This window comes from Erpetoichthys calabaricus, chromosome 10 (assembly GCF_900747795.2).
Source record: "Erpetoichthys calabaricus chromosome 10, fErpCal1.3, whole genome shotgun sequence".
Classification (NCBI taxonomy): domain Eukaryota; kingdom Metazoa; phylum Chordata; class Cladistia; order Polypteriformes; family Polypteridae; genus Erpetoichthys; species Erpetoichthys calabaricus.
Window position 1 is genome coordinate 35,370,385 of NC_041403.2, and position 13,836 is coordinate 35,384,220.

The 13,836-nt window shown below is 33.4% G+C and overlaps 1 protein-coding gene across 7 annotated transcripts in view; it reads left to right on the plus strand.

Moving 5' to 3' along the window:
- The window catches only part of camsap2a (calmodulin regulated spectrin-associated protein family, member 2a), a 194,246-nt gene that overhangs the window by 19,673 nt on the left and 160,737 nt on the right, over positions 1 to 13,836 (plus strand). For all 7 annotated transcript variants that reach the window (XM_028811061.2, XM_028811064.2, XM_028811059.2 and 4 more), the window contains exon 2: positions 8,663 to 8,922. In XM_028811061.2, the coding sequence (XP_028666894.1) occupies positions 8,663 to 8,922 (260 nt within the window). The remainder of the gene's footprint in view (positions 1 to 8,662; positions 8,923 to 13,836) is intronic.

Here is a 13,836-nt window from a genome sequence, read left to right on the forward strand (position 1 = left end):
TGTGGCTGACAGAATGGAGTTTGCATGTCCAAATGGAGATTTTCCTGTCATAGTCCAAACACATGCAGGTTAGGTGAATTGGCATTACTAGAATTGCCCCTTGTGTGTGTCTGTGTGTCCCTGCGATGGACTGGCACCCTGTCCAGAGTTTGTTCCTGCCTTATGCTCAATGCCTGCTCCAGCTTTCCTGTGAGCATTCTCAGGATAAGCGGATTTGAAAATAGATGGATGGGAAATTGTTCTTTTTCATCTTTTCACAATGTCATTTTAATGTATATAGGTAGGCATAATTACAAACTTGAATTTACATGTGTGTATGTCATATGGGTTTGGTTTATGCATTAACTTTGTTTGTGTAGGTTAATAATTTTTCAGTTGCATGACCTGTGGTCAATTTATTGCTGCTTTCTAAGTTCGTTTTACAAATTGAAAGTATATTATCATAAAAATACTGTATGTCAAATGAAAATATAAAAACTAATATTTATTTGAAGTATTTAGTAAAAATCTTTCACTAACCAGGAAAGTTATTTTTAAAGCAAATGTTTATTTGCTCAAGGAAACAATATATAACATCAGCATAAACACAAACATTGCTATAATAAAAATTAACAACAGTGTCAGGCATATGCCTTAACATTTTAATGTATATAATGAAGTTATTTTTCTTTCCTGATTAGTGTATTTTAGTAGTGACTGCACTTGCTGATACTCAAGCATTGAAATGAGTGGATTATCTACGTAATCCAGAGGAAGACAACAAAGATTTGATGTTGCTTCAAAGGGATAAAAGTATTATAGAAGTTATGTGCTAAATTTCCACTAACTTCTCAATAATAAATAAAATCTTTGCTATAGTAAATTTAACATATTTTCATTAAAATGTTGGGCATATTTTGTAGACCAAGAGAAGGCTTAATATTGTGTACCTTGGGTTATCCTCTGGAAATGAAACTCCATGGCCTTTGCTGCATGCCATACTGGTCTCTTTACTCAAGGAGTAAAAGTCATGCATATGTATAGTCAATACTGACAAATTTATAACACCGTCTGCTCAGTCTTTCTGAAGAGGTTTTCTGCCATCTCAGTTTGAGAATGCCTACAGTCTTTACAATGTATCTTCTACATCTTGGCAGCATCGCTAGTTGAGTTTAGTGTTTCCAGCGTTCTGAAGTTGTCAGATAGTTTTGGAAAATGTTTTCTGAGGCATTGCAAAAGTAATTCTCCATATGCTCTCCGACCTGGTCCTTCCTTTCAGACACTGTTTCAGTTGCTACCTTCCTGGCCATCCCCTACCTCTCAGCCCAAAATTATCATATTTATACTTATCTTCAGCTTGCTGGATGGTGTATTTTTGATCATTTTTCACAGTAGAACACCTTGAAAGGTAGTTTTAGTCATTCTGGCAGGCATCTTTTGTAAAATATTTTTTTCGCTTAAAATCTATTAAAGAATGAAGACCTGAAAACATGTTAGTGAACTTTTGCAAGTTAATGTTTCACCAGAGGATGCTCATTAACATTAAAATGCTGAAAGGTCAGTCAAATGGGGTTTATTTTATATCCTACTTTTCTTGCTGAGAACCGCCAATAAATACAACTGTTAGAAAACAAACACATTTCATTAATGAGGATGTTAACAAAGGTGTTTTTTAATTTTGAATATAAGTGATTGCAACCTAGGACTCGAAGTATAATGTATCTGGATCTATGGCAGGTTTATTTTTAACTCTTACCTTTAGCCTAATTAATGATTTTTTTACGTTTTGCTGGATTAATTATAGTTGTCACAAGACAAGTGCAAGTGGCAAAATAAACTCTTAACATGGGAGCTGTGAATTCTGCTGTGTAGTAGGAGCCATATTTCCAAGATGTGTTGATTTGTGTGAATTTGCAGGGTTACAGCAAACATTTTACATTTGTCTTAAAATGTAAGCAGTAGGTGTGTAATTTGCTTATGGCAATAAATCAGTTTTTGTAGTTTCTATTTCTGTTTAAATAACTGAGGTTTCAGTATAAACTCTTATTTCAGTAATTTATGGGAGACTGCACAAATAGAATCCTTTACTTTTGTCGGATTTTGCACAGTAGTATTACAAATGTAATAATTTAATTTCCAAACTCTCCCTGTGTCAAAATCATTTCCTTTAGATAATTATATCTGCATATAAATGTTGAAAAATCATGACAATGGAAATGTGAAAATTTAAGGAGGTGCTACCAAGGGTTTGAATTTAGATGTTCATTAATTTTCAAAATGTAATTATTTCAAAACTATGTAGATATATTGCTGTTGTTAGAAAAGAGCCCCCATAGCGTTTCTTAACACACTTCTGTTGAATAATACGTTGGCTGAAAGCTCTAAGTGTTGTTGTGTCAGAGAGAGGATGCACAGCATTGTTAATAATGACACTCAGTTTTGTTTTAATTCTCTTTTTCACTAATACCTCCAGGGGGTCCAAAGTGTGTCCTATAACTGATCCTGCACTTTTAATTAGCGTGTTGATTTGGTGGACCTCTCTTGAAGTGAATGTTACCAGCCCAGCATACCACAACGTAGAAAATTGAACTACCCATCACAGACTTATAGAAGATTTGAAGCAAGGTTATTGTAGTTTTGCCTTTTCATATTAGTTTTTATTTCTATATTTTTTCTAACCATACTTGGAAATTCAGTTTAGTTGTAGTTTTCCTTCATTGTGTATTTTTAGTTTAGTTTTTATTTCACAAAGACATTTTTATTTTATGTTTATATCTATTAGTTTCAGTTTTAGTTTTAGTAATTATGGCATGGAGCTCCTACGGAGTTTAGTTTTGTGTCACCATCAGACAGAACTGTACACTTAACAGATTTGGGTATGAGTTTAATGTTAGTGGAAGCTTACTACACTACTTGGTTTACTATCTGGTTTTGTTTTTGTCTGATAAAAACAAGCATAATCAAAACCAGGTACTGAATATGAACAATTTTACACAATTTTATAATTTTTAAAATATTTTCAATGTCATTTGTGCTGAACAAATCTGTGCTACCTGTTGATACTTTTTATCTTTTTCTTTTATTGCCCAAAATGGGCAAATTTGTAATGAAATTAGGTGAATTTTAAGGTTTGAGGGTTTTTTTACCCAAAATGTCTACAGCACACAACATATCTTGCAACAAGACAACGTGCTTAAAATGAATGCCTTCAATATTGCATTCAGAAATCTCCCATACTGGGCTTTATTTTTTTCTACCAGCCATACTGATCTCTGATTCCATCTCAGGCACATACAATTTATAGACATACTTTTGCCACCTGCAGGCCTGAAAAGATATAAAAAATCAGAAAACAGAATCTACTATGTTCTGACAGGTGTGATCATGAAAATCACAGAGGTTTAAGTAGAACAGGGCTTCGTATATGAGAAAGTAAAAATGATTTCTCCTGTGCGAAGTGGCAGGTGAATTGCTGTCAACAAAAAGCAGTCGCCTGAGAAATAAACTGAAACGTTACTCACTCGTGATTTTTCTGTCCATATGGTAAAGGTTTTGTTGACCAGCACATTCCGATTTCAGCCATTTGAATTACATCTTGATATACAACAAGCGCAAAGAAAGGCAGCACGTAAATTGCTTTCTATTTCACACACTTTACACGCCCGCATTCAGCTTGCTCTGTCACTGCAAATGCTGTATGAACACTTGCCCTACATCACCTGCCACCGTTCACTGGATGAATATGTGCTGGCGGCCCGTGGTGGATGACTTTCTGTTTTACAGTTAAAACTTACAAGTGTTAAAGACTAACGGCAAGAATATTCATTCTAAAATGAAAACTAAAAATATTTTAGTAAATTATTGTTTTATCTCAGTTAGTCTTTCCAGCTACTTTACTAGTTTCGTTTAGTTTTAGTTTTTAATTTCGGTTTTGTTAATTATTTTATTTCAGTTTACGAAAATGTTTTTTTAACAATAGTTTCAATTTTGATTTTAGTTTTTGTTAACTATAATAACCTTAATGTGAAGGATGTCACTTCCCACATTAAAGTAATCTTCTTCTTCTAAGGAAAAAGAGCCAGCTCTGCCCTTTCTTATATAGTTCAACTGTGTTCCGAGACTGGTCCAACCTGTCATTAATGTTGACCCCCAAGTATTTGTCAGAATTTTCCCATTTTTTAAACATGACAACCTATTGATTCTTGCCAGTATATTATTGAAACTTCTTTATAGGAATTTGGCTAAACTACTTCAACTTCTAGAACAGTGTTTCCCATCCTTGGTCCTGGGGGCACACTCTGGCTGCAGGTTTTTGTTCCAACCAGATTCCTAATCAGTGACAACACCTGATAACACTGATCTCATTTAATTAGCTGGTATTATTTATCTTATATTCTACATTCAGAAAAGCACAGCAGCATGATTTTTACATTTATAAGACATTTAGAAATATTTCTGCTTTTGCTAGTGATATAAATGCTTAACTCTTTTTTGTTGATTTAATTATATTTTGCCCTTTCTCTGTGCAGTTTTTCCCCTTCGTTGTATCTTATTAATGACAATTAACAATAAGCAGAGCAGACACGCTGGCAAACAACACTGAATAATCAAAGGCTGCACCTACTTTAGCATCAGACCCACTAATTAGTAAATAATGGATTAATTAAACAATTAGAACACCTAGAAAAGTAGAATGAAAATCAAGATGAAAATATTGTTAAAAAGAAAAAAAATACATTATTCCCATATAACTGCTTGGTACATTTTAATATACAGGTACATATATATATATATATATATATATATATATATATATATATATTTTTTTTTTTTTTTTCTACCAGACTTAGTTTTCTAATTTCTATATTGTTCCCAAAACACAGAGCTTGGGAAATAATACATCATTTAATTAGCCCAGGAGTCCAATTAAAAACAGAAGCTGGTTGGAACAAAAACCTGCAGCCACAGTGTGCCCCCAGGACCGAGGTTGGGAAACACTGTTCTAGAAGACCTCATGCACCATAATGTTAGGGCTGCTGAAAGTCAAATATTGTAACTTTGAAACCATTTAATTCAAACTTAAACAGTTTTTATTTGTGCACTGTCTGTCAGAAGATGCAATTACAGAAATACCTATATTGGTGAATTTATGTACATTACTTACACTTTTGTTTTTAAGCAATATAAAGAAAAGGTGAAGCTCGTGGCCATCTTGGTGAATAGCTGAGTGCCAGTTGAACATTGACAAGGTCAAAAGTGTTTCCATGGTATTTCTTTTTCAATTAATCTCTTTCATATGTATACTAGGAACAAGGCTTACTGGGATCATTCCTTGCTGTGATAAAATACTGACAGAGAGTGACTTTTGATTTCAGATATCTGATATACAGTCTGCCCACCTGGCAGAAATCGCCAGACAGCAAAATCCCCAGAACATTTTTTTTCTCAATACATTTAAATTTATCTGACTACCTGTTGCTTTTGATTAACTGTGAGCTTGGAATTTGGTGAATATTTATATTGTGATCACAGAAAAATGTGTAGCCACGTACACATATACATATATGCCATACATTATATCAATGGAAAGTCTTTAGTTTCTGTGGCACTTGAAACTATAGCGTGATCTTGTTTAGTATTAAATATCTCAGCTAACATGCAAAATCAGTGATATAAACAGTACGGCAGCACATTACACAAGTAGAAGTCAAACTTAATGACTGAAGTTGCTGATCTCGTTGCCTGAGGATTATAAGGTTACATGACTTAAATTTGCAGGGCACAACAAATTATATGACTCAATGATGAGTTTCTAAGGTATTGGAATCTCACCTCTTTATCTGACAGCCAATAGCATACTATCTTGACTAAGCAAGTGCTGCATGAATGATCTCCAGGTATGGCAGGTGTAGTTGCAATCATTGTAATTTTTTCCCCCATTTTGTTGTGGTATGTAAAACATGAGACATCGGACAAGTGAGCCTCTCTTCTGTTTAAGTCCAAAACATATACATTCCTTACGTAGCTGCATTATGTGTGTTGTACCACCAGCTAAGTGCTCATTGGTTCTGAACTGTTGAACACACATCCCTATGACTTGGGGTGAGTTACAAACATGTTTGACTTAGTTCCTGGGGATGTCAGACTACATGACCGGTGTTCATAGAAGTGCACCAGGACTGCCTCAGACCTGCTACGATTATGTAAATTAAGGCTTGGAATGAAAATGGCCGCAAAAATCAAATAATGTGACAGGATGTTAAGGGCTGAATAGATGTGTGCTGTGAAAATGGAGGACTTGCCTCTGTATGATTAAATTTAAACAGTGTTCTTTATTATCACATTCCTTGACCTGATTTATCAGGAACATGTGATGAATTATTATTTTCAATTTTACATTTGGTAGATAATTTTACCCCATAAAGTATTGCATTTATTTACAGTTTTTCATGTTTTAGTTTAGTTTTTTTTTTTTTTTGCCCAGAACAGCAGAAATATCATTGGTTTAAATTTACATAGTGAGTTGATCAAAAGGACAGAATAATTACCTTTAGTGATTCAAGATTATTTTTTTTTTCTTCATTGTTTCTATTCCATCTTTAATATAACTTTTTATTTTATTTGGAAACATTTCTGGTATGTGGGCAAGAGAAAAATTTGAACATAAAATGTTTATCTGTCTGGCCATTATGAAACAACCTTAATTCAGTACTGAGATGGAGCAGCTGGAGCTTACAGCGAGTTTCTACCACTCTACTAGATGCATCTTCTGTTTTCTTAATTCAATCAATCAATTTAAGCAAACTGTTTCTTACTGTGTTGTGCAAATTTATTTCAAGCTTATTTATAGTAAGTAAAGGTAGCTTAGCAGGGTTTAATATTTTGTGACATTTAATTGCTTATTATGATCACTGAATGGACATTGCATCATAGGTTATTGGCATATAAATTAGTTGTAACTGATGGTTTGTTTTTAATAGTCAACTATGTTTAACAGTTCTTTTTACACCAGAACAGTTTTGTTTTTCAGCTAGTTTAGGGCTTTAAGCCTAAAATTAAGTTCTTAAAGTACTTCCTCATCCCAGACATGCAGTTTTTATTTTTATTGTGAAATTCTGTAGGTGAACATGTAGCAACAGAGTTGGTTCTCTACATTAATTTTTTCTTCCCATAAAGTTAAGAGTGCTTCATTCTGATTCTGAGAAGGAACTCCTTTGTAGTCTTTTTTGAGGTCCGGGAACCACAGGATCTCCCTAGTTTTGTTTTCAAGGTAAAAATTTTTAGCATTTACTATGTTGCTTCTGGAGTTCACATTCGGGAGAAGCTACCACTGCATAAAAGAAATTAGTAACTGGATACCATTTTTAAAAATCCACACAATCAGAATGAGTTTTTATAAAATAGGGGAGCTGCACTCAGTAGCACTCTGGTGGCTCTGAGGCTAAGGATCTGCGCTGGTATCCCAAAGGTTGCCGGTTCGAATCCCCGTCACTGCTAAAAGAGATCCTACTGTGCTGGGCCCTTGAGCAAGACCCTTAACCTTCAATTGCTCCAGGGGCACTGTACAATGGCTGACCCTGCGCTCTGACCCCAAGGGGTATGCGAAAACTAACAAATTCCTAATACAAGAAACTGTATAAGGTGAAATAAAGAACAAAAAAAAAAGCATAGATTATTACATTAGGCATAGGAGAGCTTAATGTTAAAATTTCAAAAATATTTACAGTTGAAAATATTTTGATAACCTATTCTTTGTGTTCTTCCTTTGGTAGTCTTTATACATGCACCGGTATTCTTATCTAATAATCCTTTCAAAAATATGTGATGTTATGCAGAAATTATTGATTGAAGTTGCCATATTTTGCAATTCATATGAGGTTTCCTGATTTATCATTTCCACTGAAACATGGAACCAGGTTACTTTCACTACCTAGCTTTGAAAGTTTTTGGAACTACATACTTGTGAAATTTTGTGGTTTTCTTGGTTCATTTTTGTCCAATTGTAAAGTTGATACTGTGAATGGTTTCAGCTTGTATCATCATGCACAAGACTAGTGGGAGTAGTGTTCCTCTAGGTGTTATTTTAAAAAAAAAAAAAAAAAAAAAGTAGTTGCTTGTTTGAATCACATTTGGTTTGTGCAGTACTCAGATTTTAGGTTTAAAAGACAGTTAAAGGGGCACTTAACTGCAGCACTTATTGTAGTATATGCCGGTAACAATGGTCAGTTTAACTTGGAAACTCCAGTCTATTGGAAGGAGCTATACTTCCATTATGATATCAAAATAGCTGGAAGAAGTAGACATTTAGTTACTGAACACAACATAAAACACAGTATCCGTGCACAAGTAAAATAGGAAATTCTGAGAAAGTCACAATAAAAATGGATTAACACAGCAGTAATTTCCTTATTACCTTTGTGGGTAATAAACATTAATTATTTGTGTGTGTGTGTGTATGTGATATAATGAATGTAGAAAGAATGCCATAGTAAGCATATTATCTTGTAATAGAAGAATTACAGGGTCCAAAGCAGCATTCAAGTTTATAAAAATATTTTTTAGAAAAATTAAGATACACTTGTTTAAAATAAAAAAATAATACAACCAAGAAAATATTTGAAAGAATTTGGTTTATGGGCTAGCTCATAACAGTAGGTCTGATACCATATTTTTTATTTTGTAGACAATGTCCCGGCAGACCTGAAGGAGCCTTTTTACACAGATCAGTATGATCAGGAGCATATCAAGCCTCCCGTAGTCAATCTTTTACTATCAGCTGAGCTGTACTGTCGTGCTGGGAGTCTCATTCTGAAGAGCGATGCTGCCAAACCTCTATTGGGACATGATGCTGTCATCCAGGCACTGGCACAGAGGGGTCTGTATGTCACAGATCAAGAGAAGTTAGTCACTGAACGAGATCTACGCAAGAAGCCTATTCAAATGGTGAGTTTTTCATTAATTTGTTCTGTTTTTGTTAGCATATAGTGCTGCTTGAGTGCTTTATTTTTCTTAAAGAAATCCTTAGAATTTTTAGTGTGTTGTCTTTTAGCTAATAACTAATTATCCTAATATCTCATCCAGGTACTTCTTAAAGGTTATCAAGGTTTCTGATTTAACTACATGACTATTGGTAGTTTGTTCCAGATTAACACAACTGTTTGCACAAAGACGTTCTTGGCTTCAGTGCTGAATGCACTTCATCTTAATTTCCACAGGTATCCTCGAATATAAAATTAACTGTTAAAAGAATACTGCTAGATCTGCTTCATTAAAGACTTTGACATTTTTAAAAACATGGATTAGGTCCCCTTGGATTCTCTTCTGCTCAAGACTAATGCTCAAGACTTAATTCTTTGAGTCTGTCAGTGTAGGACACATCCTTAAGTCCTGGGATGCATTTGGTTGCTGCCATATCTTTCTTGTAGTGTGGAGACCAGAATTACTCACAGTACTCTAGATGCAGTCTCCCTAGTGTGTGTTATAGTGTTGATTTACTGTAAATTCGACAGTTTTAACAATATAATCTAACATTTTATTTGTCTTTTTAATTGGTTCTGCACATTGCTTAAATGATGAAAATGTTGTGTCAACATAAACTCCTAAGTCCTTTTCAGAGGTTGCTTCCTGTAGGACCAGTATCTCCCATTTTGTAATTAAATCTCTTGTCTTAATATTTGCTTAAGGACAATACGTGTTTATGGTGTAAAGCAGTGCTTGTCTAATGGTTTAACTTTTTAACAGTGATCTAGAACTGACCAAAAGAGTTGAAAAAGCTTAAATGTTTATTGTTTAAATGTTTATTGACTTTCCATAGGGAATGACTTTGACTTTACCTGGTTTAAATACATCCTTCTAAGAATATGTTAAACCTAACGTACATTTCTGACATTAATTTTGAACTGAACTGGCCCCAGTTCTATATTTATTTTTTTATTATGAAGACATGCAGTATTTTTTTTCCCCAAAAAAGAAAATGCAGGAAAATGCATTAAGATTACTAATGGCACTAATACCAGAAATAGGTTATTCAAGGTGGATACTTTGTTTCCTTCCTGCCTACAGTAAACCAGGGTCATTTTTTAAATTTCTAAGTAGCAAATTTAGGCTTATTCCACGTTAACTTGCATGATTGTAAAAATGCTGTTTTTAACATTTTAAAAGTTTTTTTTTCCTCACTAGTGTTTTCTGATTGCTTTCTAAAAGTTTATCACCCACTCTAAAATAGCAAAAATATTATATAATAAAACAAGAACAATATTTCTTGTTGGACATATGTGGTTTTTCAACTTAGATCGCTGTTTGTTTGCAATGTAAATCAAAATGCTAAAAGAACAAGGAATAAACAAAGCATACTTTATTTACTGGCCTAATGCAATGATAAAAAACAGTTTTCAGTGAATGTACGGTATTAACAGACTGTTTTAAAAAATTAGTAATGATATGTCCTTTATATTTGGAGAAGTAGTGGCCTATATATTTATTTCTTATTTCAGTGCTTTTAAAAACTGTCACTTGAGGATTATATGGTATTTTTAGAAATCATTTTTTAACAGTATTTTTTTTTAATAGTCAGCTTCTTTTCTAGTAAAAGATTGCCTTCATTTTTAAATGCTTTTTGATGCTTATTGGAAATCAAGTTCTGTGAGGCAGTCCATTGTAGGCTAGGCTGTTAGTTTTTACTTGCTGCAATACCACTATAATTTTAGGTTTTGCATTTTAGTGATGTGTTAGGGCAAATGCATACTTATTAGTTGTCATGGTAGCATTATTAAAATTGCAGAGAAAAATGTGTTTAATGGTATTCTTTGAAAGGTTATATTCCCATAAATGTGTTGGGGGAAGATAGATTAGATAGATGTGTACTTGGTTCATGTAGAACTTGAAGCAGATTGTTGTATGGAGCAGTGTGTAGCGTCTGCATATTCAAGATCAAGAGTCCAACTGCAGAGCTGAAAAGTAGCATGACTTTCTTTATTTTTTTCTTTTTTGTAACGAATCTTGTAATTTTGTATGAAAACCTGTAGTGTGATATCACTCACTTAGTCTTGTTTGTCAAGTTACATTGAATCTAGTCACATTTTTGTTTAATTTTATTTGATGCCACATTTTATTGGGAAGGTTATTACAAAAGAAGGTAAGGATGACTAAAAGTAAAAGGAAAAGTTTCACAAACTATTTGAGGCTTTTATAGCTCTAGTTAATTTCTCTGTTTACTAGGGCAAACAAATTAGCCAAAAATTAAGGGTTGCATATTTAGATTAAAATAAGTAAATTTTTGAATATATTCAAACTTAGATTAATGATTCTAAGTGTTACGTATTTGTACTTTCATTTTTATACGTTACTGTTATGGTAACAGAGACAACATCAAGAACAGAAGCTAGCATACAAAATAATAGTGTAACTTGGGAAACTGTTATTTAAATACAAGAGTCATTAAAATCCTGTGAAGATGGACTCTATGTAAGAGAAGCATCTGCAGAGCTGTCTTGTTTTTTTATCTTTAACTGATGGCCGGAAGACCAGACTTGTTAGGATAGTGAGCCATAAAGTCAGCCATTTAATGGACCTTTAATCCATGTGAAGCTTGATGGTTTGATGCATAATTATTAATATTTTTCTTCTTTTTCTTAATTGCAATACATCTACAAAGCATGAAGCTCTTATGGCACTGCATGTTGTGTAGACACCCTACTTGAAAACACATCTCTCTTAGTGTACTAAGTAATGTGATCAAATAAAATGTGTATCTGTGTATTACTGTAATGTAATCAGTAGGTAATGATATAGTATGAGTATTCATAAGGTTTAATCTATTATTTTAAAAGGCAAGAGAAGCAAATAGTGAGAGTAATTGTGACCAGGTGGGATTTTGAAGAGAAAAGTGAAAGAAAGAGTTGGTATAGCTCAGTGTTATATGTTCACATCAGTTGTCCAATTTACAGACTATTGTTCATGTACATACTTAATTGTATATAGTAATGGTTAAAAAGATATATAGTTTTGTTTGTGTGTGACATGCTGTTTTTCAGGTTTAAGACTTACTCATTTTCTAAGCTGTCCTCACTGCACTTGCATCAGAACTAAGGAATGATATCTGATGTACTATGTGTTGTTTAATACAACTGCTAGATGTATCCTCTTCCACCATACTATCTAGGATATTAAAGGTTTTTAGTGGCTAATTGAAATGGGATAAAATGGATCATTTAGTATTCATATTAGCACTTAATTTTTTAATCAAGTAACATACTGTCCACAGTCCGAAGTAGAGGTGGACTAAAATGAAATAAATTTTTCTAGCTTTTATAAATGTAAAAATATGCCATCCTAAAATCAAATCTTTTATATACAGGTATACATAATATAATTAACTTAGGAATTTTAGATTGTTGCTCGTGGTCCACATACATCAATGTCTTGCTAATTCTTTAAATCTTTATTAATGTTCAAGTAGTTCTGCCAAGTAACCCCTTAATATTGTGAAACACTATTTCACTAAATGAGAGAGGAGGAGGAGGCGGTGGCAGCTTTTAAAAGGAACAATTAGTTATTTAGCAGCTTGAACTTTATTACAAGGATAGTGCTTACTCAGTCTTTCTGATAGTTAATCAATCTCTTATTTTGAGAATTGCAAAATCCCAAAGATACCTAAGGCCTCCCTATTGATTGTAGCATAGCCTTTGAACTCACTCTATCACATTGAGTTGTAGCTCTGCAGAGTGTTCAAAAATCCTATCAGATGTTAAGCAAGATGTTTCAAGAAATTAACATTATTTTTCTTTCTATTTTACTAAAATAGTTCCTATTTTAATATTGGTGTCTGAAATATACTGTATGTTTTTATAGTTTATTTTACACATTAATTACAGTCAGAACTAATTATACAATGTTCTTACTGCATATCTGAATAGATATAATGCCCGTATATTTGTCCGTACGTAAGACAGGTTCTTCTAACGTCTCTCATGTCCTTTCTTTGAATTGGAGGGCCGGTTGAGTTTACACAAATTCTTTCTTAAGTCCACCATTGATGGGTAGAAAATCCTTATAACTGGGAAGAGAATACACTTCTCTTTGTTATTATTAGAATGACTTTAACTCCCCTTCAGATGTGATCTATTCACTTTTTAACATGCTTGTCCAGTTTAGGATTCTGAATAACTGAGTCACTGAACCTAAAGTCAGAACTAAACTTGGCGTTTGTCTTTGCTGTTCCATAGTAAAGGCACACACACTTATGCTCCTTTCTTTAATCAGTCCTATACATTAAAATGTCTACTTTATTTTATTATAAAAAATTGTTGTCCTTTGTTTCAGAATCAGATATTCATTTTTCTTATGACTTTTGCTTAGTTTCCTCATCATATTGGCCACATTCAATTGCTGGATATTGGAAAAGAGAGAATTCAATGCAGTAGCAACCATATAAATTATGCCACTGGCAACTTGGATAAAATACTGACAAAACTGAATAATTCCATGGTACCCTTGTACTGTATAGATCCCATTTACATTTAGAATCTGAGGCCAGAATGAAAGTTGGCCCAATTTTCAGATGGCTATTTTGCTTATATTACATTTTTAGATCACATTCATATTCTATAAATTCCATTTTGTACTCTACCTTTTCAATTGTTAAAGGAACAATTTTATATTTATGCAAAGTAAAAATAGGGCAACTCTAGGGCATACTTAGGCATGGATGAGTATTGTGTTGGCACTACCATTTGTGCTAAGTCAGTTACTTCCTGTTTATATGGATCTATACTGCTGTGACTGATGGAATGTTTCAGTGATGTTTTCTCAACACTCCTATATGAATGAGTTTTTTAGTATACATGTTTCTATAGATGC